Source organism: Camarhynchus parvulus, chromosome 4 (assembly GCF_901933205.1).
Source record: "Camarhynchus parvulus chromosome 4, STF_HiC, whole genome shotgun sequence".
Classification (NCBI taxonomy): Eukaryota; Metazoa; Chordata; class Aves; order Passeriformes; family Thraupidae; genus Camarhynchus; species Camarhynchus parvulus.
In genome coordinates this window covers 32,011,650-32,033,835 of record NC_044574.1, presented here as the reverse complement: position 1 = coordinate 32,033,835, position 22,186 = coordinate 32,011,650, and the positions used below count along the sequence as shown (strand labels likewise).

General features: G+C 39.9%; 2 protein-coding genes across 2 annotated transcripts; one reads left to right on the top strand and one right to left on the bottom strand.

The window, feature by feature from the left end:
- Window positions 1–2,274: 2,274 nt before the first annotated feature.
- ANKRD37 (ankyrin repeat domain 37) lies at window positions 2,275–5,098 on the top strand. The gene is made up of 5 exons (XM_030948178.1): window positions 2,275–2,403; window positions 2,732–2,884; window positions 3,578–3,669; window positions 4,150–4,379; window positions 4,661–5,098. Exons 1-5 carry the CDS (start codon window positions 2,377–2,379, stop codon window positions 4,672–4,674), a joined length of 516 nt encoding a protein of 171 aa, XP_030804038.1. The 5' UTR covers window positions 2,275–2,376; the 3' UTR covers window positions 4,675–5,098.
- UFSP2 (UFM1 specific peptidase 2) lies at window positions 3,434–19,893 on the bottom strand. The gene is made up of 12 exons (XM_030948176.1): window positions 19,771–19,893; window positions 17,588–17,666; window positions 15,668–15,848; window positions 15,519–15,585; window positions 15,050–15,207; window positions 14,059–14,251; window positions 12,443–12,589; window positions 11,726–11,890; window positions 10,325–10,449; window positions 8,683–8,759; window positions 6,876–7,000; window positions 3,434–5,524 (listed from the first exon to the last, which is right to left on the bottom strand). The coding sequence occupies exons 2-12, from the start codon at window positions 17,649–17,651 to the stop codon at window positions 5,438–5,440; spliced, it is 1,389 nt and encodes a 462-aa protein (XP_030804036.1). The 5' UTR covers window positions 17,652–17,666; window positions 19,771–19,893; the 3' UTR covers window positions 3,434–5,437.
- Between the last annotated feature and the right edge of the window lie 2,293 nt (window positions 19,894–22,186).

Genomic DNA, 22,186 nt, shown 5'->3' with positions numbered 1-22,186 from the left:
TTCCACTTCTGTTGATTGCTTCTGGCTGTCTCTCTTACAAAAAGGGACTAATATCAAAATAGTGATTTCAAAATAATCTTTAGCTGTGCTCCCAGCTTTTTCTTTTTTTTTCAGATGATTATCATCCTTCCATTTTTGGCAGTGTGATCTGTTTCTATAGTGACAGGGACAGAGGCAACAATCAAAATGGGAGAGTGATGCCTGCAGATTTGTGTGGTTAAAACCATGGGCTCAATGTAATGTTTTCCAGCAGTCCCAAGTGACTTTAAGTACCAAAAAACTCCTAACATTAATCCTGGTTCATTTTGTGTAGATGATATAACCAAAGAAATCTACAGGAAAAGAAACTATTTTTATTTTGAGCATCAATTAATTTATTGAACAGGCAGAGTGAAGAACAATCTGTGAAAGCAGCAGTACCCTTCAGCAAAGACAGCTAACAATGGGTTGCAAGGCTGCTTTTGATGCAGAAGGGTGTGAGATTCACCAGCACACCTTGGTTTATCTGACTGCTTACACATTTATTAGAACCATTTTTCCAATTTAATTTTGTTGATACATTTGCAAGATGTGTGATCTGAAATACAAAGCACAGAAGAATTTTTGCTAAGTTATTTTCCAGAACAGCTGTAGCCAGGAAGCCTTGTCCTTACCTAGCCCTGTACAAAAAAGATGAGAATTGTTGCTTCTGTGTTTATACCAGTACAAGTACTGGTTATTCAAAAGCAGAAGAGTTTTGCAGGCACTAATGAGGTGTGCAAAATGTGACCTGAAGCTCAAGAACTAATTAATAGCAGGAATTTGAAGAGAGTTTTGGCTGGCCGGATGCAGATGTGTGTGTAGGTGGCTAGGCTGGAAAGATGAGATTCCTCAGGTGCAGCTTGTAACCTCTGAATTGCTAAGGTAATGTAGTGAGGAAAGATCTTTGAAAGAAAAATAAAACCAAAAGCACCAAAACACAGCCTCTTGGGCAATGTAATGCTATTTAGTCTTAAGCTAATTTTGGATATGTGTGTTTTCAAAAGAATCTTTAAATTGCACAAAGGTATTTAATCCCAACAAAGCATAGTTAGAAGTGTAGGAATTTTGTTTGTTAACTAATTAGCTTGGCTAGCTGTTCAATACAACATTTTGTAATTACACAAGTGTACTTCTTTCCATATAAAAGAGAAGTGAAAACTGTCACTTACTGAAACAATTCTGCTAAATTGATCACAGCCTATCTACCTGGATTTTTGCACCTTTAAAAATTTTACTGCATATGCTCATATTATACTAAAATAATTTATATTAGCTTTCCTGAAGAAGCAGCAGAAGGTAATTTCATTTGTGAATTCATTTCAGAACTATGTATGCCCTAAAGGAACACTGTTAGGCTTCTTTTTCCCTATGTTTATTAAAACCATGCCATTATTATTTTTTAAATACATGACTTTCATTTATTTTTTTTAAATGATGGTAGTGATTATGAGGAACTTCCATAACAAACATGTAAGTATTTGAGACAGAAGGAAATACCATAATGCTAAAGGGAACAGAATTGTGCACTTTGGACAGTCACCCTCTCTAGGATACTTCAAGCTCATGTCAGTGACAGTCAAAGTTCTGTTTTTGCAAACGTGTTTTGAGCAGAGATGTAGCAGGTGGCTGTGCCCAGATCCAGCACTGCCGATTCTAGTCCTGCTCACACTGGTGACGATGAACTTGCTGCAATGTCTGTGCTGAAGGGGAGAGCTGGGTGTCACAGCGTGACACTTCTGGCCAGTCTCCCTGGCCTAGTGGCAGAGCTTGGGCAGGTCGATGGTACGGATTTCTTTTTACTGACTTAAGCTTTTTTTTTGGGGGGGATCTAAATTAATTCTCTATTGTTTTCTTTCCTAGATGCAAATCTGCCTTGGTCTAGCCGTCCCAACCACCGTTAAGGTCCGCTGGTAGAAGCGCTGTGGCGGCTGCGCCTGGCAGCAGCACGGCACAGCCCAGCGCACACCAGGCCGCGCTCAGGGCTCCCTGCTCCCGGAGGCAGCGGCGCTTCCAGCGGGCCCGCTCCCGGCCGATGCAGCAGCCAGGGCCGGGCTGCCCCGGGCTCCGGAGGGCGCTGCCGCGGCGGCGAGTGTGTGCGGGACGTGCCGGGCGGCCCCGCGCCACATGGCCGCCCCCGCCGCCAGCCCCGGCCCCGGCCCCGCCGCGGCCCCGCGGAGCCTCGGGGCGGCCATTGGGCGGTGGCTGCCGCTGCCTACGTGCGGCCGGCGGGGCGGGCGGGGCCGCGGGCCCGGCGCTCGCAGCCCGCCAGGGAGGCGGGCACGGACGGACCCGCGCCGCGCTCCCGGCCCCGACAGCCCCGAGCCCCGACAGCCCCGAGCCCAGCAAAGGGAAGCGATGCTGATGCTGGACTGCAGTTCAGAGGTGAGGTTTGGGACGGTCTGGCTGTGGTTCGGTCTTGCCGGGAGCCCGGCTGCGGAAGTGAATGAGGGGTTGTTTGCCTGGAGCTGCTGCTGTTAATGTTGGGGCACTAACGCTGTCGATCGGTATTTCTGGTTAAGAGATTAAAAGCCAAAAAAGTCTTTCTTGCACTGCTCTTTATAAAAGGAAATATTTAAAAGGGAGTTGCAAGGAACATGAATATCCAATGATTTGCAAGGGGAATGTTTTTTGCTGTGATGCAGTATTCTGAAACCTGCCGTGCTTACACTGGCAGTAACATTTCTTTTTTTCTTTTGCTATCCTGTTTCAGTCTGGTAGTTTCAGCAACCTATTTGAGACAGGAACTGGTGTGAATGCACCTGCAGATGCCTCTGGTCAGTCTCCAGCTCACTTGGCTGCTTGTGGTGGTGAAGCTTTTTTCCTACTTTGGCAACTGCAGACAGGAGCAAATCTGAACCAACAGGTAAAAAACACATATGTTTTATTCCTTCCAATTCTAACCTGGCATGTCAATAAATTCACTTAATATTATTGACACACTTTTTATCTAAGAGAGGGTTTTTTGATACTCAGTTGTATTGCATGAGATATCTAGGGTTGCTTATTCTAGAGTAACTTATAGCATGAACCAGAAATTCTGTCTATATTGCATTAGCAACTTCACTTGCAACGTATAATTTAATTTTCACACTTACAGTGCTGCATGCAGATGTCCAAACAACTTAATTTTTTTACACAACCTGAGTATTTATTTTTCCTCCAAAAGTGTGCCCCTACGTCGAGTAAATGTGAGATTCTTACTTGAGTTGCTTAGTTGAATCCCTTATACCTCTGAGCTGGTAGCAAGCTGTTGGTCACAGCAATCCCTGAATGGTGCCAAGAGATGCTGTTAATCTGTGTAGAGAGTATTCTGTGTAAGTTATCTTTTGGAAGGCAAAGGTTAAACAATGAGTATTGCAGGAGACAGCACTTCTGCTTTGTGATGATGAATACATTAGACATTTAATGGTAGTTACCATTACTATACTAGCTATATTCCATTAATCTCTCAGCTCACAACAGACTGGTGTACATAAACAGTAATTTTTGAGAACAAGACAGCTTTATCCTACTCCTCTTCTTGCAAATGACTGTTATATATAAATTGTGTTTTTAGGATTGCCTTGGAGAAGCCCCGATACATAAAGCAGCAAAAGCTGGCAGTTTGGAATGTCTTGCTCTCCTTGTTGCTGGTGATGCTAAAATTGAGTAAGTTGAGTGACATTTTGTAACTTCAGTAAGAGCATCAAAGGATGTGCATTTTACAGAGTACATTTAACTTGCTCAGAACACACATGCTAAGGCTGCAAATATAGCATGACTATAGCCATAGGAGTATTAAAAACTGACATAAACACCAAAGGAGCACCGACCACATGCTCACATGCTGTTGTTTAGCTATATACCTCTGTGATAACTGCTGAGAGAATATTCCTGATCATAATCTCATCCTCTTCTTGCCTTTCTGATATGCTAAAGTCAGTAATTATCTGATGAAAATTTTATTTTAAAATAATTATTCCTTTTTTATTTAATACCAACCCCCTGTATGAGCCATATGCTATCCTTGACAAACCTTCTTGGTATTGATTCTCAGTACTTATTTTTATACACCTGCCTAAATCACCACTTAATCAGCACTTGCTCATTATTCCAGTTTAATTGGTTATTGTCAATTCTGTATTTCAGCTTGTGCAACAACAGTGGACAGACAGCAGCAGACCTTGCACTGGATTATGGCTTTCTGGAATGTGCCAAGTTCCTCAGGACAATTCAGCACACTCAGACAATGAAACTGAGAGGACAGTCTGGATACTCGCTAAGTGACAGACATGGCTTGCAGAGAGAGGATCCAACTGCACAGAAACAAGAAAGTGAAACCAGCAGATCCATAAACAGGAAGAGGAGAAGATCAGATGGTGTGTAACAGTGTTGGTTTAATACAATTCAGAATATTTTTTAAAATGTTTTAGCATCTAAGTAAAACAAATGTTAGTTAGACACAGAGCAGTTAGATTTAGAAGCCTCCTAGTAAGGATGAACTTGCATAGGTACTTAAGGTTAGGGTCTTCTTGGAAATGGACAGTATATGTGGAATGCCACTTAAGAGGCTACTTCAACACAGAAAAAATAAAAATCATGGGTACTCTTACTGATGTACTGATGAAGTAGCTACAGACTTATTTTGTCTCTATGACAGATCTTGTCTCCTAGCTGCCAGAAGAAACAGCTTGTAATCCCAACATGAAATAAGGGGAATCTGAAGTCTGAAGAACCATGACTGGATGATACACTCAGCAGTCAGATGTGTGTGCTGGGACATTGTCTCCTTCTGAGAAGGAGGAAAGCTTGTTTATTGTTACTTCTTACAGAAGAATCTTGTGAGGTTTTTTTTTCCCCTGGAATACTTGTATTCATTCAGTTATAAATAAAAGAGATAGAAAAAATAATTCTCTTGCTTTTTCTGTGTAAGTATGACAGCAAAATTAATAAAATTCAGTAAATACAGCCATTCTTTCCCCACACCTAAAATGCGTCATCAAGAATCCCAGCAACAAACAAGGCCTTTGAACAGATTCATAATGGACAAGACAGCTGGCTAAGTGGAATTTGAAAGGCAGAGGACACTTTATCTTTTTGTCACGAAAGAAGTCCATAAAACAAACAGATTTGGCATTTAATCTACAAAGATTCTAGCAGAAGAAGAAATACTATATAAACCTAAAGTTGTGCTACGGAAAAGTAGAGAGTATTTGTTACCTAATAAATGCATTTGTAAGGAATACAGTTCAAAGCAGGTAACTCTTATTTCTAGAGGTTTAATTTAAAAAAAATAGTTTCTTAATTTAAGTCATTCAACCAACATTTCTACTTCAACTGGGTTTTGATTGACTTAAAGCATTATTTTGATAAATAACAGGAGAGTTTTATCTAGATCAGCTACTGTTGTCTCAACATATTCAGCATGAGAGTGAATTTAAATAGCCTTTGGTCGTTGAGGTAGGCACAGGTTATAATAGGCGTCCTTGTTCCAAAACTCCGGGCCCTTCCAGCCACACCAGCCCTGTCCAAGGAAAAGCAAGAGAGCTTTTAAATCTACTTCAAATTCTGGTTTTCCTGACAGAAATTGAAATTCTGTTTTTCCTGCTTTTTACTATTGAGTCTATTCTTATTTTACTAATTATACTAATCTAAGATGTATGAATTATTTTCAAATGTCTATAGAATGCGATGACAATTTTCAGAAAGTTCTCAATGTGGCTGGAAACACATTAATGGAAGACACATTATAAAAACACTCTCTCCCTCTTCCTCCCTCCCCAGCTTAATTCTTAGAAAGAATTATCTCCTCCCCATCCCACTATCTTCTGCTGCTCCTGAGAGGCTAATGTTATTCTGAAACACCATCATTCTCACAGCTTCCCTTGGTTCCTCCCTAGTCACTTTTGATGAGGAAAGTAGGTTCTGCATTTATTTTATCCTCCTGGACCACTGAACCATTCTAACAGCTAATGGCTGTAACAGTCTTTGTCCTACACATTCTTTGGAAATTGTTTCTTCCTGTGTTCATTTCAAGCTTTGATCATTATAGGCCAGTAAAATATTTCTTAAATAGCTCCTTTTTTTTTTGTTTGTTGGGTTTTTTGTGGGTTTTTGTTTGTTTGGCTTTATTTGCCGGTTTGGTTTTTTTTGTTTGTTTGTTTGGGTTTTTTTGTTGGGCCTACACAAGGGTATCAAAGATTAGAAATAAAAGTTACTATTTCCAACTTAATATGAGAAAGAGAAAAGATATTGATTACCCAGCACTTACAGGATGATTCAGCTGCTTTAAGAGTTTACATTTCTGACACTATATTTACTGGTTTGTAAAGTGCCGCATCATCCCTTTTAGTGGCTTTAAATGTGAAAATGAAATTACATACCTCTGAGCACATTTTCAAAACAATTCACTACCTACCTTCCAATCATTGTTAAAGGCCTGATCTGAGAATGGTTATTGTTGGATTTTTAAAAGAACTTTTAAATTTTAAAATAAATTATTTTCTCTGTTTGATTTAGAGCATCTTACAGCCTGAACAGAATTTTCTGTTTTATTCAAAATATAAAACACATTTATCATATGTACTCCTGGGTAAAAGGGAAGATGCACGAATTCATGTAAAATAAAGAACATTTCTTTATAGTATAACTTGCTGTAGTTTCTGATCTGATACATCTCCAAAGACACTAAGTTTCAGAAACTGACAATACTTAGCATATTGTAGTATGCAGGTTAGCTGGGGTCAGTGCTTCTTCCATAAAGAATGGAGAAGCCATAGAATGGCCACATTGTATTTGGCTGGACATTATTTGTTTAATGCCAAAATACATGTATATACATAAATGTCTGAGTATATATGTGTATTAAGCCTCACCTTTTCCAAAATAACATGCAGATCTTCTCCTCCAGTGTAATGTGGGTCTAGAATCAAGTATTTAATTTGCCCTGTAGTCTCATTCCAAGCCACTCCTAATATTGTGTGAGCCAAAACACCTCCACCTAAAACAGGAGAAACACAGATTGCTGATTTTTTTTTCATTGGCATTAATTTAATATGCAAGGGCTAAATAAAAGTACATCAACACCTTCTATTAACAGATTAGCTTGTATCAAGATGATTCTGAAAGTGTTTCTTTCATAAGATTCTTGACATTATTAAACAATGTATCTTTACTACATCTAAGAAAGGTTAGTTGTAATAACTAAAGTAAATAGAGAACGTATTTTCCAAATTTCTTCCAAGTCAGCAAGGCAGGTTAAATCCTCAGCACTTCCACCAGATGAAGTCAAGAATATTTCAAACATCTCTTTTACACTTTTGTTAAAAGCAACCTAACTGTAGGAAAGAAATCTGCAAAATTTCATGGTTGTAAAAGGACTAAAATTAGTAGAGAAATTGGAATTCCTGGATGAGGTTTATCTGTTGTTTTCTACTATATTACATCAATGAATATTAGGGGCAGAATAGTAAATTCTGATTTCCCTTTCCTTAGCCTGCAAACAGGAGAAGGGGATATTTTGATGAGATAGGCACAGGTCAACTCTTGCATGTTTCTTTCAGACAACATGCAATACTTCCCTGCAATGTTGTACTAATAACTCCACACAGCACATAGGGATTGTAAAACCTCTGGAAGAATACAAGCAAAACCAATACCCAAACCCCATCCTCAAAAAGCCCAAATCCAGCCCTCCAATGACAACAAAAATTAAACCAACCTACAAGAGAGCATTACAGGGAAGGGTACTAAAAAATTTTTCAATACAGGATTCTACATTCTTGAAATTCAGACAAAAAGGCTGCCAAAAGGCCAAGAATATTTAACAGAATCATAGCATGGTTTGGGTTGTAAGGGACTTTATCACCTAGTTCCAACGCCCCTGCCATGGGCAGGTCACCTCCCACTAGACCAGGTGCTCAAAGCTCCATCCATCCTGGCCCTGAGCCTTGGGCCCTCCCCCTGGTCTCAGGGCATCCACAAAGAACTCTGGGCAGCTGTTCTGGTGTCTAACAGGGAAACATTTCTTCCTAACCTCTAATCTAAACCACCACCATACCAAAGTCTGGACTTCTGGCACCTCTGTTTTGAGAAAGTTACAATGTATTATGGAATGACAAATACAGACTGAAAAATTGCTTTAATTAATGTTATTAAAATTGAAAATAATAACATCAATATTGCTAATTTCCTAAAACACAGCATGGAAAAAACACAATTAATGTTGCAGTATTTTACAAATGGCACTTCTTATCATAACAATATTTCAGATTATTAAAACCGGTCTTAAAACAAATTTGGATTATACCCTTCTCTTCCAAGCCACATAAACAGTACTCTTCTCTGAGGGGAAGTTTTGGGGGACTCTTTGAACTTCTGCTCCTCTAGAGAATGGAAGTCAGCTCAAATTCTGACTTAACAGAAATTTATAAAAACACCATTTAGACTGACTTTTTTTTCCATGTTTAATACTGATCTTGAAAGAAATACTAAATAAAAATATACCAACCGGACTAAACTCTATAACTTTTTGAGGCTACCTTGGGAAAACTGTAATTTTTAATTCATCTACAGTTTTGATTAACTTTTGTACAGTAAATTAAATGGGTTCTAATTGAAATGAAATTCAGCACAGGGAAGCCACGCACTTTCATTAGCATTTTTCAATGCTCAAGCACTTACCAATCATAATTGGAGTTCCCTCAGTCTTGAAATGATTAGCAAGCTCTCTTCCCTGCAATGCTAGTTCAGAACCCTGGCTAGGTAAGAAAAACAACAAGAGATTTGTCATTCTCACTAGGTTTACTTCTCTGATTATCCATGATACTTGTTCACTGCATAGATAACTGATTAGAAAGTCACTGTGATTATTCCTGTGTATAAGAAATATATTGATTTTCAGAGAAAATCTGAAAAACATTTTCTAGCACAAGGTCTATTTGCTAAGCAAGGAAATTAATACACACATTTTTAATATCTTGTCTTTGTATTTCTTTATATAGTGGCTAATCTTTTTAAAACCCAGTGAGAGTCTGTGTGCCTACTCTCCAAGTAGGAATGGGTTAAATGCAGACAGAATACAAAATTGGGAAATGATGCACTTATTATAATGGATCCAGTACTGGTGTTGCTGGTGCAGCTGTGAAGTCTTATTTCCATAAAGAATTAGAGATGCTAGCTGGAAATAAGCCCAAGACAAAAATGCTATCCACTGCCAGTGACCAGCTGAAAAAGCTGCATGATTGTTTCCTCTTCTTGGCCTGGTATTGATGTTGGTTCTTTGTACACTGAGAAAAACTGGTGCTCCCTTGTAGCAGCACTATGAGCAATGCTACCCAGTTCAGAAAGGAGTGTATTCTATATTCTCATATGCAGGAATAAAAATCTACTGGCAGGGCCTGTCACAGCTGCTATAAATAATAGGTAGATCATGTGCAAGTACAAGCTCTGGAGCAATAAAAAGATTAAAATACAGAAGACCTGCACTATTTTCCTACCATTAAGGATTCCCATTACCATGCTCTTTTAAAATACCTACAGTGTGAATTTACTCTAAATAAACATAACACATGAAAAGTATTTTGGTTTGTATTTTCATACATACTGTTAGTTTATGTTCTTAATTTCATGACTATATTTATTAAATGTTCAGGGTTTTATTAGTCTGCTTAGTGCTTCCTAAATGATAAAAAGTATGGCAGTTTTTCTTCTGATAAATGCTAAAGACTATTCTTTTTGTCCCAAATATCTTCATAGGGTCCTTCATTGTGTATGAGAGCATCAGATTGTCAGAATGGAAACAAATTCCTTGCTTTATTTGTCACACATGCAAAAAGGAGAACATTATTTTCCAGACATCTCAACAATTTGCCTCAATCCTAAACTCACAAGTTAGGTCTGTGGCTGCAGTAATAATCTATTTGTTAGTGTACATTCAGTTCTCTCTGGACATCAGACTGTGTGCCTGCATCAAAAATTGTGGTGCAAAGGCTGAATTCCATATCAATTTGCATATCATGAAGCAATTTATAGATTAAGCAAACCCAATAGGAGCCACATTTCTTGTGGATAGCTTTATAAAACTGGGTAATTTGCTTATTATAGCAATTTATAGCAACTGGAAAGTGAAACCCAAAGCTCCCAAGAAATTTAACTCTACCTTCATCTATAAGCACTTAGCACAACTAAAGTTAGGAATGGAGGGTTAATTATACTTCTTCTTTAATTATACCTCTTCTCCCATGCACTGTGATCATGATTTGCATTTTAAGGCATTCAGTCTTTCTAGCAATTACCAAGCTACTAAACAGGCAGTGATTCTTACCTGACAAATAATATTTTGGATGTTATTCCAAAAAGCTGATTCAAAACAAGCTGTACCTCAATCGAACCAATCCATTGCCGTGACCCAACAAACGCTGCAGGCTTGTCTCCAGCATCAACCAGTGCCTTTGCAACATCATAATGAGGAAGAAACCCAAATATCAACAACAACATTTAGTAGGGAATTCCACCACTTTGTGTCAACAAAGTTGCTTTATATATGTGGGCATGTGTTTTGAACCTAGGTGTTTAAAAGCAGACCAATGGATGCTGAATTCATTCACTGCAGTTCTGTTTTGGAATGTCCCTTTGAGTAGTAACGCAGAACTGTGTCCACGAGCAGAGACTACAATCCCAGGTCCACAGGCAGACTTTAGGCTGGGAGGGGGACCACTGAGCTCTTTGATAATGGACTACATCATTTGTGCACTGCAGAAGCCACTGCACAGACTGAAAGGCTTGGATTTCTATTGAAAGCACTAAGGAAAGGATCCATAAAATAGCGCTCTGAGGAAGAGGCTACTGATCCATGTCAAAGGTTATGGTTTATTTTAAACTCTTCATCATTCTGAGCCTTTTATCTTACATTCAGCACTTGAGAGGGACATTTTCTGCTCAGGACACAAAGCCCAAAGGTCTTCTGAGGGCTCCTGCCCTCTTTCAGATGCCTAAATATACTACTGGAGTGCACAGATTTCAATAGCATTCAGGTGTGGATTGAGAAATGTTCAGGAAATGTAGTTTTACCTTTAGTGTTCACATCCCTGCTACACATAATGAATGTATTTTCATGGAATGAATTAAACTTTACTAAAAATGTTCAGTAAATAACTGTAACATGAAGAATTATATTTAGAAGACAGAAGGTAACTGCAGTATTCCTTGACAGGCATACCCAAGTATGGGTATTAGCTACAAGCCTACAGTTTTAATTCAGTGCTGTTAACAAAAATGAACAATTCAGGTATGCATTTAAATTCAAAACAGAAAAAGAAGTGAAGGAGATTCAAAAATCAGGAAAAGTGCACTACTGTCGAAGGCAAAGTTGCAAAAATTGTCAGTAAATTCGTATGTAGCATTTGGGAACTAATCCAGCTGTCATTGAATATGACAGCCAGTTTTAAAACTGATTTTAGTATGACACATTGGGTTCTTTGTTCTTTTCATTTGACAAAAACACTGAAAATGTCATATCACAGCTTCTAATAGAACATTAATCCAAGGAAACATTTATTTAATGTATCTTATTTGTACACATAATGTCACCCAACACAAACAATTCAGAACCACCAGTCCAATTTAAGGGACAAAAAATATCTTCTAAAATCTGCAAATTTGATATTTAAAAATAATCTACACAAACACAAATAAGCACAAAATAATCTCCTTAAATGTTCTGTACCTGTTGAATTTCCTTGTGTGTTGGTATAGGTCTATCCATGTAGCCTTGGTGCTTGAACCAAGAGCAGATTGTCTGCAGAGAGCGATAGGCACAGCCCCAGCCACTGTCATCGACGCGGTCCTGCATGTAGTGGTGGTAGCTGTACACACCTTGCACTAAACAAACCTGCACAGGAGGGACAACACACAGGCATCTCAGCACACCTTGCACTAAATAAACCTGCACAGGAGGGACAACACACAGTCATCTCAGCACACCTTGCACTAAATAAACCCGCACAGGAGGGACAACACACAGGTATCTCAGCACACTTGCACCAGTTTGCAGAGAAGTCACATCACCTGGCACTTGCACTGTAAAGTTTGCAGTTGGGGACTGCAAATCTTTGGAAGATTCAAAGGGTCATGATTAACTGCACCTCATTTTGTCTCCTAAACTCATAGTTTTAGTTTCTTGTCCTTCTAAGAAACTTTTTAGAATACATGCTAAAATCATGGACATTATTTTCCCAAGAAAATCCGATTTCTTTGGGACAAATACAACAAATTAAAGCAATGCCATTTTGTGGAGAGGAGCCCATTTGCTTAAAAGGTCAAGCCGATTATTTCACTTTCTCATCTGCACATCATTTATTACCTAAATTACTTCTTTCAATAAAAAAAACACTCAATTAAAATAAAAAGGTACTTTCTGCAAAATGTTTCAATTTAAACTTACCATACCAGACTCCATGCCAGGTGAACTAAGATGTAAATGTGGATTTCTGAGATATCCATCTTTATATGGTTCATCTGGAAAATGATAAGCATTTGCTCTCTTGAAATATGGTCTGTCACAAGGCAGATTGTATAACCCATGCAATTCCTACATGCAAGTTCAAATAAAAATAAGAAACACAATTCAAATTTTGGATTAAAAGAAAGACCACATTGTAAGCAGCAATAAAGATAAAATTTTAATAGCATAGTTTAGCAAATTATTAAAACAGGCTTAATTAAACACTCAGCAGGTATGTTTACTACTAGACGTCTCCTCTGCAGGGAAGCTTATGCAGGCTTACCTCCCTTCTAAAGGGCCCAGTACTTTATGCAGTCCTGTTACATAACACCTGCTGCTGGGGCCCCACTGAAATACCACGAGTAACAGGTTTGTTATGAGAGCATGATAAAATACACCATCATAGAAAAAGATTACAGTTTTATCTACACAGTAATGTAGATACACACACCCAATTATAATCTTAACTGATATGGGAGCATACAAATAACACGTACTGACACAAAGTAAAGATATTGGGCTAATGGTTCGAAGCAGATTCAGTCTATTTTAAAATCTCTTAAGCTCTGTTTGCCACACAGCAGCCACACTTAAAGAGATATATTGTCTTATTTCACAGAGCTTAAGAGTGAAAGGCATGATGAGATCATCTAGGATAATGTGTGTAACACAGGTAATACATTTTAGGCAGATGACCCAGTACTGAACCCAGCTAGAGGAGCTGCAGTAACACTTCCCATCAGTGGGTTAGAGTGAACAGCAGACAAAGAGAGCAAGAAACACAGGCAGTGCCACCAGTGCCTGAGGCCTCTGCAAACACAAGGCTAGACTGGGTTTTATATACCCAGTAATGCTTCACACAAAAAAAGTCCCCAGTTTATACACCTCTAAGCTGCATAATATTCTTTCCCTGCTCTCAGTACATGCAATTGTGTGACCTAAACTGGTATCAGTCTCAATCTGAAAGGACTGGCACAGCTCAACCTTCTTCCACCTCATCCATATTCTTTTTTCTAGATGCCAACCCAAAGGCAAAAACAAGGCAAAAACTAGCTAAGTCTGGTCAGCTGTGAGCTACAAAAAGCAGCCCCTCCAAACAGACAAAAACCCCACAACACCACAAAACCCCAAGAAAGAAACCAAAACAAACAAAACCCCCAACAAGCCCTTCAGGACATATGTAAAAACCTGAATGTAGTAGTAACACGCCAAAAGTAAACTGATGTTCTACCATAGAAGGAAAAAAAAGGGAGAAATTCAAAGAATACTTTACTGGAAGTATAATTTAGAGAAATTATTTATCAACCAAATTTTATGTACTTTTGAAGTTTCTGTTGTTCCCTCACAAAAATGAGATCTGGCACATTCTATAAAATAACTTCTAATGAATCAAGTTTCCACATTCAATATACTGCTTTGGTTATAATAAAAATGAATCTAAAATACAGCAGTATCTGCTAGTATTTGTTCTACATTGACTAAATGGAAAGCCCTACCACTGCTACAATTACAGTAATTAAAAAGAAAAGATCTGGTTCTGTTACTGTTGGCTTTACCTTTCTGTAACTTTCCAGCTGATCATCTGAAATACCCGTAGGATATGAGACTGTTACGAGGTGATTTTTTCCTGGTAACATGAAATGAAACTGTTCTGGTACCACAATTGAAGTTCCTTTCACATATTTCATGATACATCTTTCCATGTCAGTTAATTGCCCATGAATTGCTTTCACTAGGAGATTTTGTACCCTGCAAAGTACAAGGGAGAATATTTCAAAAGTAGAGCAGTGATTGTGAATGATTTTTTCTCACAGCTGTGAGTTATACAATACCTAAATGCATGTCTGACCTGGTCAGATGACTGCACTACGTCAATGCTTCTGCTCCCACAGGAAAAGGCAGAGCCCAACTGTGCCTTACTCAAAGCTTGTCTGCACACAGAAATGAGTCCTTAGTGACTCAGTCCTCCCAAATGTGGCTACCCTGCTCTCATATCAGAAACACAATCAGTATGAGCATTTGCCAAAATAAAAATTAAATACATGAGTAAATGTGGGGTTTTTTTTGCATTTTATCCACACCATTTAGTGTCGTTCAGAGTCAAATCATATGGAAAAAATGCAAGGAAAAAAATAGGCAGACTCGAATGTTGTCCATCTGTACCTACCCAGCTGCACCCCCAAATGTACGGCTGAGATTACAAACTCATCAAATACACCCAACTCTTACTTTTATACACCTCACATACAAAAATTTCTAGAACATTTTCCTGACTTTCTCAATTCTTTGCTAAACAATGGTTATGAGTTATTAAGTCTGTCAGACATTGATAAACTGAATTTCTTATAGACAGCAAAAGGATCATGTCTCAAGATAATTGAAGTTAACAGCTGTCTACATGAGCTTTTATTATTTATACAGTTAAAATTACATCACAAAAATACTACATATTTTTCATTAAACTGATGAATGATATAGTTTTACTTCATTATTTCAAGAAAAAGCAGAAATGAAGCTGAAAAAATGCAAGTTCAGGATAACACTTACTTTCCCCATGGCTCTTCTGGAGAAACAGATACAACAACATCAACTGGTAATGTCATATTTATGTAGTGATGTTCCTTCTTTTCCCTTTCAATGACTGGAGCCAAAGCAGCTAATGAAGATGTCATTTCCAACATGAGGTCTACATTGATTATCTGCTGCTGCAGAGAATAAAGACACCAACGTTACATCTCCAACTACACATGAAGCAATAAGGCAAAAGTAAGATTGCAGGTATTTGGTATCAAACTCAGTAATGAAATACTTAGGTCAGGAAAAAGCTGGTAATGTTGAAGACAAACTTCCATGTGCTGATCTACCAGAGGTGGATATCTGCATTCATGTTGAGTCTCAATAATTTTAAAAGCATTCTTTAAAGTCATGTCAATGCCTATTTGTGTACATAAAAGCCTAGGGAGGGCAAGTCTAAAAATGTTTAAATGATAATTTTTCTTGTGTATTAGAAACATACCGTATCCTGTAACTTTTTATCCTTTTTTTTCCCAAGCTTTCGTTTGGTCTCATCATCTTGATCAAATCTGAATTATCAATAGAAAGAGAAATTTCTATAAGATGAAATTAATCTCTTAACCACTCCCCCCAATTTTTAAATATACTTACTGTATAAATCTTCTTATCTCCTTACATGCAGACTCATCAGTCAGCTCTGGAACTGTGGTCATACCATTGTTAGGCCACACATAGACTGAACTGTGGCAAATTCTGAATACAAGAACCTCGGAGGACAGTTTGTTTTCAAGATCACTGAAAACATATCCTAACGCCTTTTTTGTTGATGCCTCTGAAACACAGTAAGCATATAATTAGCCTAGAAAATTCTCTCACAATTTTGTTGTAGCTGCTGGGCACACATTTAAGAATTTTTTTTGACTTGGAATAAAAATGCAAGTGCTGTTATGATCAGAAAAACGACTGGGTAAACAAAACTGAGGTACGATTTCACTTAACAGGTCTGTCTCAAACATTCACAGTCACCTCCCTGAGCAAAAGTGTACTGTTTCTCTCAGATACTGTCAAACTTACAGAAGAATAATCTACTCTGCTGTCACCACATCTAGTAAGTCTTAGCCAAGCCTATGGCTGCAAACTTCCATGTACAAACTTCTATGTATATTTAGGGTTTTGAAAAAAATCCTGAAAATATTCAATCTGAGTCACTCACATGTTTCTGACCTCATATAATTGTTCAGAAATACTAACCAAATTCAGACTAATCTTTGGAAAAGCAGGGCCTACATTCCAGCTGAGGACCAAATTTCGGCCAGCATAAACCTGTATGCCACAGTCTGGTTTGCCTGAAACTTTATTACTGGTATGTACAGTTGTTTTGCAGAGCTTGTAGGGTGTTTTACCCACACCTTACAGCCTGAACCTATAATGGATATGACACTGTTGGATATGATAAAGTAACTGGCACATTAGCCACATTTTTTTCCTTACTGTGAGGGTTAAAAACCATTACTTTGCATACAGTACTAACAAGCCATCAAAGACTATGCTGTATCTCTCTGATGCATTAACTTATATTTGGTCACTATTAGATAACTTTTGTACTAGAAATCTGTAAAAACTACATTATTAGAAAAGTCAAAGGAAAATTGCTCCAAAAGAAAAAGCTCAGTGACCTTCAAAAGGAACAGTGTGCCTTATTTACCCACTAACAGGTGTGAATACCATGCACTTGGACAATTCAACCACCACTCTGCTTCACTGTGGTTACAATTCACTACACCATACACATAACCCTTCTCTGAGGATGCAACTCACAAAAGGCTGTTTTGGATTAGCAACACTTCTGCTCCACATCACAAACTCAAATAAGCCCAAGTTCCTTATCAAGGTTCACTAGATGGAATTCATTGTTTCTGCTAGAGACACATCCTTTTAAAATGCAGAATGACTGAGAGCTGAGCTAAAAACAGCCTCCTTCCCCATCCTGCCTTGTGACAGCTCAACGGCCCCTGAGAGCCCTGAGCAGGCCTTCTGAGGAAAATGGCACTCTACTGTAACAATGGGGGACTACAGGAGCCCCTTCATGCTTCATGGACCAGTCCCTGGCTATCACATGGAATTGCAGTAGCCAATCCTGCCTAAATTCAGTAGAGTGACTCGTTAGCTTGTTCCCCTTCTCTATGTCTCTGGAAAGATTGGACCACAGTCTCAAAATTGTATTATATTAATACAGTCCAATTATAACAAAATTCATTGCCTTAAAGTTATTCTGTTTGCTTAGAATTTCAGAATCAACTTCAGCTTCAAGGTGAAAAATGATCCCAATAACATATCCACAAGTAAGAAATATATGCAAATGAAATTAGTTAAAAATGTCAATGTAAAATGTCTTTCAAATTAAAACAAAAAACATAGGATGGAAAAAGAGTGTCAGAAAATTTATAGAGATAAAGAATAATCTTTACAGGTTTGTGAAGAAGCACTTAACACCTGGTAAAATGTCAAAAAATTGTTTCTTAATAAAAGTTAAAATAAGTATTGAGAAATCTATTAGTGTTATAGACACACCATCAGTCGTTGCAAGCTGAAATGCAAGATCCAAGCCTCCTCTGATTCTGAAGAGTATATCCATAGCTTCTAGAATTACCTAAGAAGAAAAAAGAAGCAATAAAAATGAACAGCCATTTCAACATGCCTTCTCTCAAGCCACAACTGACTGCTGTTATACCAGTGTGCAAGCACAGCAGCAATTACTGCACCTGCTCAGGTAACACAAGGCCAGTGAATAAACAGGGAAGTGAGTGGTGCAGCAGTGCACAGTTGCTGCAACCAGCACCTCAATTACACCTTGGAACACATTTCCTACCTTGATAAAAAAAGCCATAATTCTAGACTTCTACCATATAGAAATACTTCAGGTAAAACGTCATTGTGTCTCATTGTTTCAATCCAAATGTCATGTTTCCCATAATATACATTCTTTTATATATATATATATATATATATATATATTCTTCCAACTCAAGTAAAGCAAGGACAGAACTGAGCAAAAAGCGAATTAGCCACATCTGCAAGTATGCACTCCTTAGTCAGGAAATCAGTTTCAGGGAAATGAGAAAAAACAAAGAGGGGGAGGAGTATGTGTGTGTCATACACAACCTCTAGAACTAAGGCTGAGTTTCATATTTGATAGGAGAGCAGCTTATGCCACCACAGAGACCAGCCAGCTGTTTCTTCCCCCTTCCCAAGTCCCTGCTCTGTGTCCTCCTAACTGCTCACTGCAGATATTTTAGCATGAACTTCACCAGACAGCTCATGCAGATGGAAAGACACCCTTCTAGGTAGAGAGGACTTTTCAGACAGATCAATCCCCAATCAAGTTCAATGTACCAGACAAAAACAGCTGTGGCAGTACGGAGAGGAACAAAAGGCGACAGATGAGTGTGGGTAATGCTCACAGTCCACAGAAAGAGTGATTAAACAGCTCAAAAAAACCTACCAAGCACCTGTAAAAATAATTATAGTAGGACACTCTGGAAAGACTGCACAACTGTTTGCTAACAAAGTATGAGACAATTCCATGTGCAATGCCATTGCTACTCATGAAATAAAAAACCCCACAACATAGGACTAATTTTCTTTCCATTAAAAGCATTCTAAAGAGAAATATGCAAAATATGCATGACTGTTAAAATATAATAATATACTACAATTTATCTGCTGGTAAAGGATTTTCATGTTTCAATGATTCTGGAGTGCCAGAAACAGTTTGGCTCCTGAAGCATAATCCTGAATTATTTTAGACAACACAGTTATCTGCATTAACAGAGTCTTGGAGTGTGGGACCCACAAAAGTTCCAGCCAGAACGTGAAAAAAATGTTTGCCTGGGTTGATGCAAATGTTTTTTATTGGAATTATTACTATGCAAGAATAATGTTCATGAATAAAAAGAAGAGCTCTGCAAAAGCAGCTGCTTTTGATAGTGGCTTATCATGGACATCACAGCATGGGTGAAGTTAGAAAGAACCACAGTGGGTCACAGAATCACAGAATCTTCTGAGTTGGAAGGGAACCACAAGGACAATGAGTGCAACACCTAAGTGAATGGCCCATAAGGGGGATCAAACCCACAACCTTATTGTTAGGGTGATGTGGTCCCATGTCCTTGCTCAAGCAGGGTCATCCTAGAACACATTGCCCAGGATTGCGTCCAGACAGTTCCTGAGTATCTGCACTGAGGGAGACTCCACACTGTCTCTGGACAATCTGTTCCATTGCTGTCACGGCACAGTAAAGAAGCTCTTTCTGAAGCTCTGTTCAGGTGAAACTTCCTGGGCATCATGCTCTGCCCGAGGCCTCTTGTCCTATTGCTTGGCACAAGCGAGAAGAGCCTCGCATCATTCTGATGACCTCTTCCAAAAAATCCACGACTAAAGCCAGGCAAACCGAGTCCCCCAAAGGCGACGGAGAACGGCAGGGGCTATAGGAAGGCGTCAGTGCGGGAGGCGCCACTGCCCCCCGTGTGACACAGCCTGGGTCCTGCAGAAAGGGGATCGAGGGGGGCTCTGCACCTGCACCCGAGGTACCCTTGGGGCTGGAGGCCCAAACGCGACGGCCGAGCACCCAGCCTGCAGCGGGGACAGCAGCCCGCCCCGCCCGGCCCGGCCCCGCTGCCAGCTCGGCCCGAGCGGGGGCGCTCCCCTCCCCGCTGAGGAAGGACACCCACCCACTAACCCACCTACCGACTTACCTAGTCTCGCACCCATCCGTCCATTCCCCGGGGATGGCGGGAGGGGGCCGGGCCGGGCCGGGGAGGGGCGGGCTCAGCACGTCCGTCAGCGCCGCCGCGGGGCCCGGCCCGGCCGCAGCCTGCCGGCGCACGCGCGCTGCCGCCGCCGGGCCGCGCCTGGCCCGGGCCCGAGCGCTCCCCGTTCGGCCGGGCGGGAGGGGCCGCGCTGCCGCGGGGTTTTCCCGGAATCACCCGCCCTCCCTTCCCTGTGGTGCTGCCGTGCCTGCCGGCGGCCGGTACGCTGCGGGGAGTGCGTGGAGCTGAGCGTTCTCTCCTTGGGCAGCCATGGCTGCGCTCAGCGCAGCGTGTCTGGGATCGGCTGCTGCCAAACGGTGCTGTTATTTCGTCGTCATTTCTACAAATTCATTGGGAGACGCTCCGCAATCCCGCTAGCCCGGCTGCTGCCTCGCGTTACTGCTCCTTCCAGGCCAGGCTTCCACATCCGCCCTCGCACTTCTCAGGCACAGCGGCATGCTGAGGTCCGACAGTCTTCCCCCTGAATCCCTTGATAAATGCTCTGTGCGTTACGATGTAGAATTTAATTCCGGGTATTTTTATTTATGATAAATCATTTCTGGCCTCCTCACAAATAATGCTAACTAGCTTAAAACAGTGACCACTTAAACCAGTTTCAAAGGGTCATCTCGGGTCGTTTTTTTCTTGTCACCTGCCCTTTGGTTCCTTACCCGATGTCAAGACCTCCCCGCAGTCCAAGAACAGCACTGAGGTTGCCTGATGAAGTGATGGTGCATTTTACACAGTGTGAACCAACGCATGTTGCAAAAACCCTCCCCCAAAATAACTAAAAAATTGTGAACTTTTAAAAACTTAGTCATGTTATCTGTTCCACATGCTAAGCACAAGTAAGATATGGCTCACCCTTCCATTGTACACAGTGTTCCAGCATATTGCTCCAGCATATTGCTTTTCATAATAAAATGTATAAAATTTATTTTATTAGTGTTGTGCTGCCACAGTGCTGTGCTGCCACAGCTTTTCTATTCTGCATCCACATGCCAGACAGGTCTAATATGTGATATCCATCTCTTAGAGCTTTCTGTTGGAAATTGTGGTGGTTTCACCCCAGGCAGCAGCCAAGCCCCGTGCAGCCACTTGCTCAGTCTTTCACCAGCAGGACTGGGGAGAGAATCAGGGGGGTAAAAGCCAGGAAACTCATGGGGTTGAGATAAAGACAATTTAACAGGGAAAGCAAAAGCCACACACACAAAGCGAAACAAGGAATGAATTCACTGCTTCCCATGAGCAGGCAGGTGTTCAGCTATCTCCAGGAGAGCAGGGCCCCATCACATGTGACAGTGACTTGGGAGGACAAAGCCATCACTCCAAACATCCCCCCTTTACGTACTGAGCAATTGGGGTCACCTGTCCTGGCTGTGTCTGCTCCCAGTCTCCCACACACCCCCAGTCTGCTCTCCAACGTGGCAGTACCAAAAGCAGACAAGGCCTTGGCTCTGTAGATATTGTTCATGTATTAGTTTTGGGTGTTTTTTTGAGACATCTGGCAGTATCCCACACAAGTTCTAACATTCAGAATTTGACCTTTTTTTTTTTTTTTGGAGCTCTTAAGCAAGAACGCAATCATGACCAAACAGTTCCAGTTGAAAGCATAGTAATACTTTTATGTGTCAGAAGAATGGGACCACATTATCCTAGGTGCTATATAAAATCCCCATTGTTCCTTTCCTTGTGCAAGTTCATAAATCTAAGAAAACTTGCAAATTTGCTTGCACTGGTTTTATTTATCCTGTATATTTTTACCATATATAGTGAAAAATGGCAGCCAGGGGACATTTTTGGTCTAGGGTAAGAATAAGATTTGAAGAAATAATTAAGCTGCCTGCAGCTGAGACAAATTCAGAGTCAAAGCTAAGCATTCAGGGCAGAAAATGAAAACAGAGAAAAGGTGGCATAATTTCCACTGGGAATAAAAAAATGGGGAAAAAAGAGGAAAAGGATGAAACAGATGGGAATAAATATCTGCGAAAGCATAAGAAATAAAGCCTGGAGCTTGTATAAGGAATATATAAGACTTCATTAGTTGATTAGTGTCCTTGTTTCTTAAAATCTAAATGGATAATATTCTATTCCACAGAGCATTTCATCTTGATACGGTTTTGTTTTTTTTTAAGATGCTAAATTTACGCTATTCCCTGTAGACTAAACTTTAATTTCACTTTCAAATGGGTTTATGATGCATAAATATCTATTCAGTGACTCCATATAACTAATACAGTGACACCCCTTAATCTATCACTTTCCAGCTCTTCAGTTTGGAGCTCTGTCATCAGTCATTTAGTACTGTGCTCTGCTAACCACTATTTTCCTTTTGTTGAGTTCTTTACTCTTAACTTACTTG